Consider the following 16,206-nt stretch of genomic DNA (forward strand, 5'->3'; position numbering starts at 1 on the left):
ACCCAAGTTATTTTTTGTCTTTTAAGTACATATCAGTTTATTCTGCCTTCTTGTTTCACTGCCTGATTTCCAACATGGGGACACCAAAAACTCAGATTGAGGGTGCCTTGCCCACTATTCACTGCACCCTAGGATAGTTCTGTCTAGACAAGACATAAATTCTACTTATGGATAAGCTTTTGGTATTTAGTGTATTCAAAGAAAGATAAGACTTCCTGCATACAAATGTAATTTAAGCAAATTCTATTATATCTTTTGTGAATGTACAGTACCCAGTTGTTTAGGCTCAGTCAGTACTAAACTAATAAAAGTGGAAAAGCAGCTGCACCCCTGGAGAAAAGGGATAATTTATTAAAAATTAATGTTTTTCTCTCTCATTAATGTTCCTTCTAAAAATTTCCTTTGGAGGACTAAACCTGTTGTACAAATTGGTGTGTGATAAGGCCATAATGGAAATCAGTGAACTGAGAAAATATATTCAGTGAATTATTTCTAGCCTTTTGGCTTGGAAATTAGTTGCTTAAAAGAAAATGCAATTTTTTTTCAAAAAAAAATTTTTTGAACTTGACAAATACCAATAAACTTGAACATTTTCACGCAGGAAAAAGTATATGACGACATAAATTGCATATAGCTTGGTTTGGAGATTTTTTTTTTCTTAAAAATAGTAATTGCACACTAAGTGCATCCTGGCAGGCAGGTGGCACAGTGGATAAAGTGCCAGGCCTGGAGTCAGGAAGACTCTTCTTCCTGGTTTCAAATCCAGCTTCAGGTACTTATTAGCTGTGTGACCCTGGCCAAGTCACTTAACCTTGTTTGCCTCAGTTTCTATATCTGTAAAATGAACTGGAGAAGAAAATAGCAAACCACTGCAGTATCTTTGCCAAGAAGCCCCCAGTTGGGGTCATGGAGTTGAAAACAGTCACATGACTGAAAACAGCTAATCAACAAAAAATTTCATCACAGAAAAGTTGTCCCACTTGTTTGTGTTTCCCTCTAACTCCCCTTCCATGTATTTTTAAGGGCTACATTGAAGGCCTTCCTTCCTTCCTTCCTTTCCCCTCCCCCATTCTCTTTTAAGAAACCTAGAGTTTGCCTAAAATTTCCAAAGGACTCGACCCAAAATGCCATCCACATCCAGAGAAGGAACAATAGAACTGGAACCCAGAATGAAGCAGACTGTTTTCTCTTCTGTGATGTTTGGTTTTTCTCATGTTTTCTCCCATTCATTTTAATTCTTCTGTGTAACATGACTAATAGGAAAATATGTTTAATTCAAATGTATGTGTGGAACCCACATAAGATTGCATGCCCTCGTGGGAAGGGAGGGGCAGAAAAATATAAAACTAATGGAAGTGATTATTGGAAACTGAAAACAAATAAATTATTAACAAAAAATATATATTTTAAGAATAAAGACATACTCAGAAAAAAAAAGAAAAAGAAATGTAGGGTCCAGAATAGCACTTACTATGGTAGATAGTAGTTGGATTGTTGCAATGACTGTTGTTGTATGACCACATCCCAGCAATTAAAATGCAGAAAATATGAAATCATCCTCTTTTTGTGATGTGTGTGTGTGTGTGTGTGTGTGTGTGAGAGAGAGAGAGAGAGAGAGAGAGAGAGAGAGACAGACAGACAGACAGACAGACAGACAGACAGACAACGAACAATTGCTTACTCTTTGGCCCAGATCTTAAGAAGAGCCTTGAAGTGAGTTTGTCTCAAGTGAGTTTGTCTCACGCTCTGAAGTCTGTCAGTCCCTAGTATCTGAACACAACGAGGTACCCTTTTCCATGAATGGATCTCAGAAAAGGCCAGCCTTTAAACAAAACAAACAAACCTTTTCCTTCGCTTCCTTCCCTTTTCTTCTTTCCTTCCTTCCTCTTTTTTACTCTTTCCTTCCTTCCTTCCCCTTCCCCTGTGGTTCTTAGCCGTCGTTAGAGTACGTATTAGGTAACTGAAGACTAAACAATTTAGTATTCGTGGGTTAAGCTTAATGCCTTAAGTTGAATCAGAAGGGAGCTTTGTCCCCAAATCAAGCACGTCAACAAGCATGTAAGTGCCTCTTATGTGCCCGCGATTGTGCTAAGGGCTGGGGATTCAGAGAAAGGTAAAAAAACCCAGCAGCTCACAGTCTAATGGGAGACAGTGGCTCAACAACTACATACAAACTATAGAGAGGATCAGTTGGAGATGGTCTCAGAGAGAAGGCACTGGCAGTTTATGGCATCCCTGCCAGAAAGAACTGAGTTCAAATCTTCCTCTGACACTAGCTGTGTGACCGTAGGTTGGATGGTTAACCTCTCTGAGGTTCAGGTTCCTCATCTGTAACATGACAATAGTAAATCCCAGGATGATTATGAGCTTCAGATGGCATGGTGTATGAAAAGGGCTTTGAAAACTTTAGAGTGCTCCTTAAATGCCAGTCGTTATAATTTCTGTTGTTGGTTAGTCATTTTTCAGTTATATCCAACTATTCATGACCTCATTTGGGGTTTTCTTGGCAGAGGTACTAGAGCGATTTGCTATTTCCTTCTCCAGCTCATTTTTACAGATGAAGAAAAAAAAGAGAAAGAGAAGCAAGCTAGGTGGTGCAGTGGATAGAGCACCAGTGCAGGAGTCAGGAGGACCTGAGTTCAAATGTCACCTCAGACACCTGACACTCACTAGCTGTGTGACCTTGGGCAAGTCACTTAACCCCAATTGCCTCATCCTGGTTCATCTCCAGGCATCCTGATGAATATGTGGTCACTGGATTCAGATGGCTCTGGAGGAGAAGTGAGGCTGGTGACCTGCACAGCCCTCCCTCACTCAAAACAAAGTCAAGTGCAAGTCATGTCATCATTTCTCTGATGGCATGGTCTTCTTCGGCAATGAAGGATGAGCACACAGATGAAGAAACTAAGGTTACCAGGGTTAAGTGACTTACCCAAAGTCACAGAGCTAGTGAATGTCTGAGGCCAGATTTGAACTTGAGTCTCCTGACCTCAGGTCTGGCACTTTATCCACTGAGCCATCTAGCTTCCCAGTTATTATAATTATTCGTACTAAAAAGAGCTGGGAGTCTGATATGGCTCAGCTTTCCCATGCTTTCAACTCATTGTGCTTGTAATTATCTTTGTTCCTTCAGAATTCAGTTCCTTTTTCCTCATGTCCCAGCTAAAACCCCACCTTCTGCTGGAGGCCTTTCCCAATGCCCTTCATTCTAGCTCCTTCCCTATGTGATTGCTTCTGATGACTCACTGTATAACTCACATGTACGTAGTCATTTGCATCTTGTCTCTCCCATTGGACTGAGCTCTCTGAGAGCAGGAACTATAATTTTCCCTTCTTTGTTAGCATCAGCGCTTAGCCTAGTGTCCAGCACTTAATAAAGGTTTATTGACTAACTGACTTTCAGTGGAGCCAAATGTAGGAAAAGGAATGATGGTCATAGTGCAGACCAACAGTTTCAAGATGCCTCTTGACCCTTCCTCATGGGAGGTCTCCTGGGACTCTCTGATGATGTTGACCACAACGCTTCTTAGCTGAGTCAGGCATTTATATCAGTCCTGGATTTTCCTCTGCTTGTTTACCCATCCTTCTCTTTACCAGACCTCCAGTATTCGTAGCCCCCAATAGGTTGGGAAATACAATCTTTGAGGTGCTTTGAATGAGGAAAAGAAATGTAAATATTTGTTAAAGAACAAAATATCCCAGCAGGGAATCCCTTTCCACCTCCACCCCAAGGACTATTTTTCCTTCCCTAAACATTCTGAAGGAAAAAAAAAGGAGGGGAGAAAGATTCCCCAATTCATATAGGTATTGAGCTTTTGGGGCCAAAACTCCACATTTCAAAACCAAGTTTAGATATATTCATATGTTCCCAAACTAAGATGTCTTTGAATTTGTAAGGGACATTTGCAAAATAATATTGCATATTTTTCTTTCTTTTGAAAAGATTTTTTTTAATGCGTTCTGCTCTTTGCACCAAGGGACCAAGGAAAGAGAGACATAACAGCAGCGACCAGCTCTAAGATCATCTGATAGATTGTGATTGGCCTGTTTGGGATCCATGATGTATTCCATGCCCCTCAGACACCTCACAGGACAGGTTTATTAAGAGCTTGGAAGATGGCTCTTTAGGAGTATGAGGGATTTATGATTTATAAAGAAACAGGACTAACTCATCTCCAAGCTCCCTCTCAGTTCTATGATTCTAAATTTATTAGAGGAGGATCTTTTAACCTTTAGTTTCCATAGCCAACTTTTGGCTTCTTCCAGATTAGGGGCTCTAAAGACTTAGGTGCCACACTTGACATTTGTGGAAGTGTGAGTATGTAGTGCAGTTGGCTGTGTGTGCCCTTCCCTGCACTGACGTGTTACTTGTGAGGCGAGAGCTGACAGAAGATGACTTCTCCACATGATGGGCACATGGATTCTCATCCACTTTTCCCCAAGAGCATTCTAACCTTTCCCACTAGGTGCCAGATTAGTAGCCTGTCAGATCAGCACAAGATAATATAGCTGTGAACATGTCAAAATATATTTCAGACCCAGGCTACCCAACCATCCAAGGAGATAACAACACTTTTTTCTTAACTCAGAGTTCAGAGTGACCAACTTTTGATGAGTAGGGCTAGCCAGGCTTGTTTTCTGGATGGAGGCCTTTCAGCTGCTGCTGTTCAATCTCTCTGATTTTGTAAAGACAATTAAATTTTTGGTCCGTGTCCCATTACATTTCACTTGATTTTCATGGTTGAGTGCCATTTATTTTAGCTTAGAATTTCATTCCTGATACAGTGCTATGTACGTTGGTAAATACTTGTCCCCAAAATAGGCATCTTTCAGAACTATGTGTCACAGGGAGAAAGAGTACAGTACATCGACCAGGCTGCATGAAGATAAAACTAATCCTTGGAGCGATGAGACTCGTTGGCAGCAGCTTTCTTTTGATGAGTGATTACGTATCCTCAGTGATTTCATTGAAGTACAAAGTTCCATCCACCCCACATCGAACACACTATTCATGCGTTCAGTGCAAGAAAGGTGACAAATGGCCAGAGATACCCATCAGATAAGTCGAGGTTACTAAATCTCTGGACTTTTTTTTTTTCATATAGGAGTGACAATACAAAGATTGACTTGGTGGTCAGTACGGTCTCCAGCACCTCAGAGAAGGACCTCTCAGACAGGAGCAATGACATTGGTAAGTAAGGACAATTTTATAGTTTTGCAAAGTTATAAATAACTTTAGAGCACTAGCTTTGCTGCGGTCTGCTATTCCAAGCAGTTAGATGGGAGATAATAGGCCAAGATTAATGGTGTTTATTGGTTTTATCCAATTTTGTGAAGGAGGGAAATGAGACTGGTTTTCATATTTAAGGAAAACATTACTTTTCTGATTTAGAATTAATTTGATTTTAGATCTAATGAAAGTTGGTGATAATCCTTTTTTAAAAGGTGAAGACCAGCATGAATGTTCATATTTTGTGTTAGAGAGTGATGCAGAATTCACAAGTTTGGTACCATCATAGGTAGATAGATACCAGTCTGCTTGAATTAATAAATTATTCAGGGTCTATTCTAATTTTGGAATCAAGAAATCATGTGATTGACAGGGAAGTAGTTCATATCTTATCTCTTTAAGTGAAAAGGTTTGAAACCTAGTAAACATTATGGGAAGAGGAGGAGAGAGTGGTACTGCTGCTGGAAATTTGAGAAGTGGAAGGATCTGACTTGTGTTTTAGCTCATTTAGGAAACCTAGTTTCAGAGACTGATTTAACATGGAAACTTTCAAGGGTCACATGCTGCACCCACTCAGTAATAGAAACACATATTTTGCAGCAAAGTGGATTCTGTAAGAGGTGGAGGCATTCTGTGCTCTAAATGTTCCGTCCTCACCATCCCTTATTCTCGTATGCTTCCTTCTAGAGTCCCACCTTTTTGTCAGTTAAGTAACAGGCTTTGGAGCTGATCTGGAGGGATGCTGAATGCCAAAGCATAGACTTGAGTTGACAGGGAAAACATTAAGCAGCACTAAATCTTTTACCTTCATGTAAGGAAGAATGGTTGCTGTGGGATTTTAACTGGTTAATAGTGTTGTGGGGAAGGGCTGTGTTGGAAAGGAATTGTAAATGAAGAGCCTGATAGACTTTTGGTCAAAACATTGTAGTTTTAATATATTTGTCATGTTGAAATAGAGAAACAGTGTAATGTAGAGGGCTTAGAGTAAGGCTCAGGTTTATTTCCTGCTTTTGACCCGTCCTAGCTGGGGCCCATGGGCAAGTCACATGGACTCACAGAGCCTCAATGTTCTCATCTAGAAAATAGGGTTAGTAAAAGCCTTGCAGTGGAAAATGCTATCCATGTCCAGAGGAAGAATCCATGGAATCTGAATGCAGATGGAAGCGTACTGTTTTCACTTTTTAAAGTTGTTTTCATGTTTTTTCCCTTTGGTTCTGTTTCTTCTTTCACAACATGACTAATGTGGAAATGGTTTTACATGAGTGCACATACATCCCTGTGCCAGATTGTTTGCAGTTTTGGAGAAGGGGGAGGAGAGGGAGGGAGAAAAATTTGGAACTCAAAATCTTATAAAAAAATGAATGTTGAAAATTGTCTTTACATGTCATTGGAAAAAATAAAATACTGTATAAGACTAAAAGAAAATAGTGTTAGTAATAATTACACAACTGGTTAGGAAAGGGCCTTGTAAACCTTAAAGTCCTTTATAGTTGTGAACTCTTACTATTGGTGTTGATCACGTTAATCATTGCTAGCAATATTATTAATCCTAATTATGTCTATTCTATAATGAATATTTAATATTATGGTTAATAATATTTATACTTAAGGATCATTGCTGTCATCATCCATTCAAATAAATAAAGAAGCAGGGAGGAAGACGTCGACGTGCGGGTGCCATGGGTCACTCATGTGGTCAGTAGAAGCAGGAGGTTTGGAATTGATGGAGTAGCTTCCTTTCATCTTCAATGTACTGTTCCAGGAGTTTTCTCTTTCTTCAGAAACATGAAACTTTGGCTTTTCTTTGCCTCTAGAAATGACTAGAATCGTGGTTTCCTGAACATTTTTTTGGCCTGGACTTGTGATTTCAGTTGTATGAGAACTTCCAGTCAGAAAACTCCCTCTCCTAGTTCAAACTGGCAACCTGCAGTTTTGAAAGTTGCCAAAGAGACCTGAGAGTGACTCTCACAAAGTAATGCAGCTGGGATTTGTCATAGGTGGTACTTAAGCCAAGAGCTTCCTGACTCCAAGGCCAGCTCTGTAACAGCTACATTTCACAGCCTCCATCCTTCGGCTTGAGATGTCATTTTTCAGCTCCACAAACTGCTACAGAAGTGCATACGGTGCTTGATCAGATATCCTTTTTTTTTTCTTTTAGAGAAAAGGTACTCAGATTATAAACTAAGCGTCAGATGGATAGATAGATAGATAGAAAGATACACACCTGTTTTATTCCCACTTGTCCCAGTGGAATTTCAGCTTCTTAAGGGCCTGAATCTTTTTGTCTGTTTGTTTTATCTTTGTATCTCCAGTGCTCTATATATAATGGAGAATTAATTATTGGATTGGATTAGATGGAAATATAGAAGAAATGAAGGTGACCAGTTTGTTTCTTAGTTTTGGAAAGGGGATAGATCTGGCTTTAAACCAGAGTTTGAGATGTGGTGAGGGATAACAGAAAATGCCCATTTGGCGATTGAAAACATGAAATGGGAACTTGGAAAAGAAGTCAGGGTAGGAGATGTACATTGGGTGGTCATTTACATAACACTGATAATTAAAACCTGGAGAATGGATAGAATCCTTGAGAGACAATAAATCCGAAGAAGAGATGAGGCCTTATTCATATGAGGGCAGGACAGTTCCATTGGTTTCCCATCAGCATAAGTAATTTTCTTTGTTACAAAAGAACATTTTTTGATTGAAGCAGACCGTCCGAACCCAGTGTGAACAAGGTCTATACCCCTTGAAATAAGGGGTTTTATCCTGAGGAATTTGAGTAAAAGAAAAAGCAGTTTCAGAAATAAAGGGCCTGGATTTCAGAGGTCGAAGCAAGCATGACATTTTTAGCGCAGCTTTGAGGATCAAAGAGAGGACTGAGCGGTTACAGGAGGGAGACAGTGAGGAGTCACTGGTTCTACAGGCATCTCAGAGCAGAGGACATAGGCTGAGGAAAGTTCCAAGAACAGACCAACTCTTTCCTCCACCTTCCTCTTCACATGCTTGTCTGTCCACAGACACCGTAATGTAATCCATTGTTTCCTTACCCAGACATTTCCAATAGACTAAATTTTGCCTCAGTAACAGAAACCAAGGATTGACTAGAGGTAGAGATGAATGTTAGGTTAGGCAGTAAGTCTGACCTCTACCTAGGGGTTAGGAATTTTCCTAACTTGGAGTTCAGAACTATTGTGACTAAATTCAGAACTTTTCATTTAAAACAAAATCCTGAAAGCTGAAGAGAAGGGAACCAAGTGAACTGCTGAGGACCGTTGTATTGCCCCCTAGCCTTAAAATGAATTAATTATTGTAACAGCTAATTGTATGTAACACAATTAAACAATTTAGGTGGCACAGTGGATGGAGTGCCCGGTCTGGAGTCATGAAGACCTGAGTTCAAATCTGGAAGCAGACACTTACTAGCTGCATGACCCTGGACAAATCTCTTAACTTCTCTCTGCCTCAGTTTCCTCAGTTGTGCAGTGGAGATCATAATAGCACCTACCTCCCAGGGTTGTTGTAAGCATCAAATGAGATAATGTTTGTAAAGTTCTCAGCACAGGTCCTGGCACATAGTAGGTGCTTAATAAATGTTTGTTTCCTTCCACGTTAGAGAATAGAAGAAAGAAAAGGTGACAGAAAAGGATGGGTCAGAGGTAGGAAAACCATGCTTTGTAGGTTAAAGAAGGTGGGAGGGTCAAGAAGGAGGCATCGAATTAGCAGCGTCAAACAGAGCAAAGAAACCAAGGAGAATGAGGAGACCTCCAAGGTCGCTATTTTCCCTTTTATTTTTCAATTTTATGCTTGTGTGGCATTTTTTTTGTTGTTGTTGCTTTGGATCCTGGGGGAAGTTATCATTTGAGGGAAAGTTCACTACAATTTTATTTAGGTTTTTCAAAATAAGTTTTTATGCATTTTGGGGGGTTTTGTGTCGTCACAATTTCAGTTTTTCCCCACTCCTTCCCACAGAGCCATCCCATATAACAAATAGTATTTTCAAATGATAAAAAAAAAAAAAAGACACATCAGTACATTGAAGAAGTTCAGCACCGTGCGGTGTGCCCACTTTTGGAGGTGTGCCCACGTTTGGACCTCCACCCTCCACAAGTGTGGACCGGGGCGTCTTCTCAGACTTTTTCATGTTTTGCCACGTGCATTCTTTATATCTTGGTGTGTGATTATTATCACTTATATTCTTGTAGTTATTATGTGTATTATCTTCTTGCCTCTCCCGACTTCACTTTGCGTCAGCTCATGCAGATTTTTCATGCTCTGTATCCAGCATATCTTATGGCATAGTAATATTCCATCACATAATGCACCACACCTTGGACAAACACTCTCTGATCGATGGGTATCTACATTGTTTCCAATTCTTTATCCCCCAAAGTGCTGCTATGAGTATTTTGTAGTATAGGGGGGACTTTTCCTCATCAATGACTCCCTTATTTAGGAAAATATAACATTGTGAGAAGTCATTTAGACATCTGAAACTGTTCAGATGGAGTGAGTGACTGTTAACAGGGATAAGATCTCCACCTGTGATTCAGCTGGTCCAGGGAACCACCAACTCAGGAAACGCTTCTCATTCAGCGCAGGTCAGCACCTTCTCTGTACCTCTTGTTTTTTAGAGTGGTGCCTAGAAAACACATTAGTTTAAGTGACTTGCCCAGGGTGACACAGTAGGCATCAGAGGGAGGTCTTGAATCTTCCTGCTTTGTAGGCAGACTCTCTATCTAAACTACACCATGCTGCATCTTCGTGACCCACCGTCTCTTAGAGTAATGATACACCCTTTAAAAAAAACCCATTAACACCGCCATCGTCTGTGATAAATAAAACTGCTTCTCTTAATTAACCTATCCTTCTAAAAGAATTACCTTGTGAAATTGTAGAAAATCGCTATTTCAGACCAAGTGTAGGCAGCCAAAAAAGGATTCTAGCTTCTAGTTAGGGGGAAAATCTCTTCGTGCAAAACTAAGTTGACAGTTTTTAGCTTACTTGAAACGTTTGCTGTTTCTTGGTGTAAAGCTGTATTTCACTTGACAGGACAGAAAGCAAGCAAAGTCTCTGGTGGGGCTAGTGAATGAGTAGAAATGCATGTTAAATTACCTAGCTACCCATGGTAAAGGAAATACCTTTGGTCAGACTGAATGGGAGTGAGTAGGGCTGAATAATGTAACATTTGTTTTTATGATACCTAAATTTTTAATGATTATTACGTAGAATTATTACATATTGTTCTAACTCATCTTCATGGAGCTCCTTATTCTCTTATGAGCAGGGAAGAAGTAGCTTTCCCAATATGGCATCTTGGTTGATTTTAATAAATTAAATTCAAGAAAATCCATGACTCTTTCCTCCTCACCTTGCACCACTTTTCTTTACTTCTTGGTGTTTAGTGATGCCTTTCTTTTCCTTTCTATTCACATCTCATCGAGCTCTCTTCACCTCCACCCCTTTACCATGGGTAACTCCTCCTCTTCACTAGATGAGGGTAAGGATTTTTTATTCCATCTCTTTTTGAGTCTTATCAAAAATAGTCTGTCTTTTCTTACCATGCTTTAAATGTAGATAACCCGTCTTGGTACCCACACATCACCTGCTGTGAAAATAAATGGATTTACACTGTGAAATGGCTTTCCTTTCTAACTCCATGTCTACTTCAGCTCTGTAAGGAATGTGTCTGGCTTAGGGCCTGTTTACTCATTAGTGCCACGGGATTTAATCACTTTGATCTGTTTTGTAGAAATAGGACTGAGCTAGTTAAATTAATACTTGTAAATGAATTTGAAGCCCCCAAGATTAAAAAAAAATTTATCAGTTCGAAAGGAAAAGGTTAGAAATACCAGTGAATCTCACTTTATAAGACTCTTGTATTTTTGAGAAAGACTGGATAAAAATCAAATTTTTATAGACAGATTTATATTTTAACTGCACTGAGAAAAAGTGATCTTTAACCTGTGATGGAGCTATTTGTGATACAAATTTTCTCACTTATGCATTCAGTAAATCTCAATTTTTGAAGTCATGTTTTCTTAAGTCAAGATAGACCATCCCTTGCTTTAGGGTGTTCTGTCTGGTTCCAGTCATTTGGTTCTATTTTAAGGTATAAAATTTTCATATGTTCTTGTTAGGAGTTCTTGCCTCTACTGTTAATGTTATCCATGATTGTATAGACTGAATATTGTATTATGTGCCAAGTTCAGGTATGTTAAAAGCACATTAGGTACCAACTTCAGATTTAAATCTGATCTACAAAATGGAATTCAATATTCTCTATTGCCACATCAGCAGCTCTCTCTTATAAGAACAAAATCCTCTGGGCATGGATTTATAAAAAGACTGGAGGACCAAAGAGGGGGCAGATATATGTAATAACTCGGGGGACTAGTTTTCCAGAAACCCTTGATGGCCTAGTTAGTAGATGGATTTTGAACTCTACCCATAAAAGGATATGTTTCACTCTATCTGAATTATATTTAAAATATGTGAGAAATTTCTTATTATTCTTATTGTAAAGTGAAGAAACTTTCTATGAAGCACAGAATCGTTCCCTAATTTGTCGCTTCTTACTAACACAGGGGGAAAATATATTTGAATCATTTTCATGAACTCCTTTTCTTCCCTCAAAAACCGAAAATTCTTCTCAACTTTCCTTTTTCAGCCCCAGGGATCAGTCAGCCAGTCAGTAAGCAAGCCTTTATCAAGCACTTACTGTGTGCCAGGTACCATGCTAGTCCATAGGAATGCAAAGAAAGGCAGGAGCACGGTCCCTACCCTGCAGGAGCTGACATCCTAATGGGGGAAAGGACGGGCAGACAATTGTCTACACCAGCTGTGTGTGGATAAATTCAGATTATCTTGGTGGGAAGACTCTGGAATGGGAATTGAGGGATAGGGTTGGGGCCCCAGGAAAGGCTTCCCTGCTGCACAAGTTGGGATTTCAGATGAGTCTTGAAGGAAGGTAGGACACTCAGAAGGTAGAGGTTATTAAGGGATTACTGAATTCTAAGTATCGTGCAAAGATAATCTTTGCTCTCAGGGAGTTTATAATATAATTAGGGAAAAAGACTACACCACCAGCTGAGATGGGGAGACAGTGTGGATTCTGAGGGCAGAACTCTGCCCCTTAGGGCCTTTGGGTGGAAGGGTGAAAGGGAAGCTTTTTCTCATTGGTAAAACTGAGGCTATTTGTAGACAGTCAGAGAGAAGCCCTTAGTGGGGGAGACATTGGAGATTCTTGTGGGAAGTCAAAGATAAGGTAAATAGGAAACATTCCACCCTTATACGCCCACTTGGGTAGCAAAAATGTGATAAGGTATCAGATTTCCTGAAGTTTTGTTTTGTGTTCCCCACTTTCCCTCCCCTATTGCTCCCCCATTTTTTAAAATTCTCTATCAGCTTAGTGACCACTGAAACATGTGGTTGACAGATTATTTCAGAGCTACTAAAAATTGGCTTCTTTATTGGCAAATTGGCAAAAAAACAAAAAACAAAAAACAAAACCATAACCAAAAAGCCCCTTTTGATGTATTTAAAATATTTAACTTCTACTAAAGAATATTGATAGGGAATTTTGACTACAAGCAGTCCTCACATTTTACTATGCTTTCCATTCCTGGGAAAGGTATAAGTTGCAATGATGTCATTCCAGTCTGATTTTCCAGGAGACACAATTGTTTGATTGGATTTAGGCTTATGACCAATGATCATTTTCCATCCTTTTTAAAGAAATGATGACACATACCATATTTAACCAACTACAAATGACATATCCATCTGCTGTACAGTACAATGTTTAAAATATATATCAATATGGAAATGTATTTTGTGGGACTTGACATGTATAATGATATCAAATTGCCTACCTTCTCAAGGGCTGGGAAGGGTGGGAGGGAGGGAGAAAATCTGGAACTCAAAATTTAAAAGAAGAATATTAAAAAAGTTTTTATATATAATTGGGAAATATTTTAAAATACATATATAGAGTATTTTAAGTATTTGAAAATATGTATATTATATAGAAGTATTTATGTGTGTGTATATATTATATATAGAGAGAAGTATTTGTGTGTATATATATTATAGGTAGGGAAGTATTCATATGTTTATGTGTATATGTATCTATATTATGGAAGTGTGTGTGTGTGTATCTGGGGAGAGAGAGAGAATATAACATGACACAATGGATAGAATGCCAGACCTGAATTAGAAAAATCCATCTTCTTGAGTTCAAATCTGCCCTCAGACGTTTGCTGGCTGAGTCACTTAACCCCATTTGCCTCAGTTTCTTCATCCATATCATGAGCTGGAGAAGGAAATGGCAAGAAATATACAAGAAGGAAATGGCCAAGAAAACCCCAAACAGGGTCATGAGGAGTTAAACATGACTAAAAAGAAATGAGAACAAATACATAGATAGATATAGATGTATAAAAAACAATCAAAATAGTAACTAGTAACATGAAATTTGATTTACTATGACACAGCCGTACAGCCTTCAGTCTTCTCTTTCTCATCAGTACTGCTCTTTTTCTGCAACGTTTCAGAAGGCGAAGGAACATAGCCCTTCTCTCTCGACACTGCCACCATCCTGGCGCAGGCTTTCATCACCTCACACCTGAACCTGAACCATTACAGTAGCCTGCTGGTGGGTCTGCCTGCCTCAGCTGTCATGTTAGTCATTCTAATTCAGACATCTAGTCATGTCTTTTCCCTGGTTTCCTTTCCCTAATCAGTAAACTCCAGTAGCTCCCTGAGACCTCCATGATCAAATATAAAATCCTCCGTTGGCTTCCAAAGCCCTTCCCAACGTAACCTATTCCAGCCTTTCCAGTTTTCCTATTTTACTCCCCACCACACACTCTTCAACTTTGTTGTTCATCAAACAAAGCACTCCACCTCTGGACATTTTCACCTGTAGTTCCCCATGCCTGGAATACCCTGGCTTCTCATCTGTTCCTCCAAAAGACAGCCAGGTGGTATAGTGGATAGAGCACTGGAGCTGGGGTCAAGAAACCCTGAGCTCCAATGCAGCTGAAGACGCTTACTCGCTGTGTGACCCTGGGCAAGGCTCTCAGCTATAAAATGAACAGAGCAGCAGCACCCACCGCTGAGGGTTACTGGGAGAGTCAAATGTATTAGATAATATTTGTGAAGTTCTTGGCACATAGTAGGTGATTAATAAGTTCTTGTTTCCTTCTTTTCCCTCCCACCTTCTTGGCTTCCTTCATGGCCACGTAAAATCCTATATTCTTTGAGAAGCCGTTTCTGGTCCCCATGAATGCCAGTGCCTTCCCATTGTTGATAAACTGAGAGCTCCTTGAGAAGTAGGGCCTATCTTTTACCTTTCCTTGTATCCCCAGCACTCAACCCTGTTTGGCACATAGTAGGTGTATAACAAATGTCTTCTTGGCCATCTGATTGGCTGAACACCTTTATGAGGGTCATGGAATGCATGAGGGATTTTTCTGGGAGATTTTGACAGTATCTTTGAGAATACTTTTTTGTGGAGACTTGTAAACTCTGTAGACTTTTCTAGAAAATAACCCAAGGAAACATGGTCAGCAGAAGTAAACACAAACCTAGCTCTCTCTTGTCCTCTCAAAGTAGTAACGTATATATTCACAATAAAAGAACAGCAAAAACCTCAGAATAATGAAAAGCTGAAGAAATGAGCTAAGCCCACACCCAGAAAAAGTCCCCAGTGCAAGGAGTAATTATGATTAAAGGATAAAGAGGAACAATCTCCAGCAAGAAAGAACAGGTGAGGAAAGGTGGTCCTCCCCCCAAGAAGCCACACTGGGTCTGTGGGAGAGCCTTCCAAATGGTTCATAACCTCATTAAGAATTAGGAAGAGGGAAACCAGAAAACTGAGCATCTAAATTAAAATGGATGACCAAAAAATGAAACAACGACTTGGTAACTTGTGAAGATATCCATACACCACTGACTCTATCCTCTGGGGAACCTCCGGAACCCAGTGGAAGATAGAAATGAAGAGGTAGCTAGACAGATATTATGAAAAAAATTTTAAGTACAACTGGAGGAAAATTGTGATGCCAGAAAGTGACGACAACAGAGCTAAAAGACAGCTTGGTAAAAGGCATGAGGATTATTGACTTCCCATAAATATGTGAATAAACAGAGTGTGAATGCAGTTGTTTAGGAAATCCCATTAGAACATCAATCATACTGGAAATGGGCAAAGAGGAGATCGACAGAGAAATGCTGACATTTGTCCTCTAAAATCAAAGTTGAAGCAAGGGTGTCTACTATGACTGTGATATACTTTACATATAATATAATGTTTAAAAAATTATATATACATATATATATAACAAGACTAGAAAATTAGGCTAAAAAATGCTTAGGAGACACAAAACAGCTTAGAAAACCTAGGAAAACTGAGAAAAAATTAAGATAGATGCTTCAACAGATACAAGAGAAGTTCACAAAAAATCAGCAGCAGCATTTCTATATATTGCTGGTAAAAAAAAACAAGAAAAGTTGATAGGATTAAATAGCATTTGAAATCAATGTGTGTAGGAGTAATCACACAGGACTTTAGAAGGAATGTTTATGGGAATATAGGATGTTTTAAATAACTGGAAACTTGTTTCAGGGCTTTGGGGCATCGTTACTATAATAAATGTTTCAGTACTAACCAAATTAATCTACAGATTTAACACTAACAAAGTTTTAAGGGAATACTTTATAGAATAAAAATAATAAAATTCATATGGAAAAAGAAAATTAAGAACGTTAAGGGAAACAATAAAAAACAGAAAAAATGCCATGACATAACTAGGTTTCACATTAAAGTATTATCTAATTATCAGATTATCAAAACTTTCTGTTACTAAATAAAGTGTGCATGAGGTTAATAGATTAAATAAGCTGGACTTAGAAGCTAGTGCCCACCCCAGGAATTCTTAATCTTTTTTGGGATATGGATCCCTTGGACAGTCTGA

The 16,206-nt window shown here is 39.2% G+C and overlaps 1 protein-coding gene across 7 annotated transcripts in view; it reads left to right on the forward strand.

Annotated features, from left to right (window-relative positions):
- SH3KBP1 (SH3 domain containing kinase binding protein 1) overlaps positions 1-16,206 on the forward strand; it is a 415,998-nt gene that overhangs the window by 376,094 nt on the left and 23,698 nt on the right. For all 7 annotated transcript variants that reach the window (XM_072615333.1, XM_072615332.1, XM_072615331.1 and 4 more), the window contains one exon: positions 5,106-5,191. In XM_072615333.1, the coding sequence (XP_072471434.1) occupies positions 5,106-5,191 (86 nt within the window). The remainder of the gene's footprint in view (positions 1-5,105; positions 5,192-16,206) is intronic.

The sequence above is a fragment of the Notamacropus eugenii genome, chromosome 5 (assembly GCF_028372415.1).
Source record: "Notamacropus eugenii isolate mMacEug1 chromosome 5, mMacEug1.pri_v2, whole genome shotgun sequence".
Lineage (NCBI taxonomy): Eukaryota > Metazoa > Chordata > Mammalia > Diprotodontia > Macropodidae > Notamacropus > Notamacropus eugenii.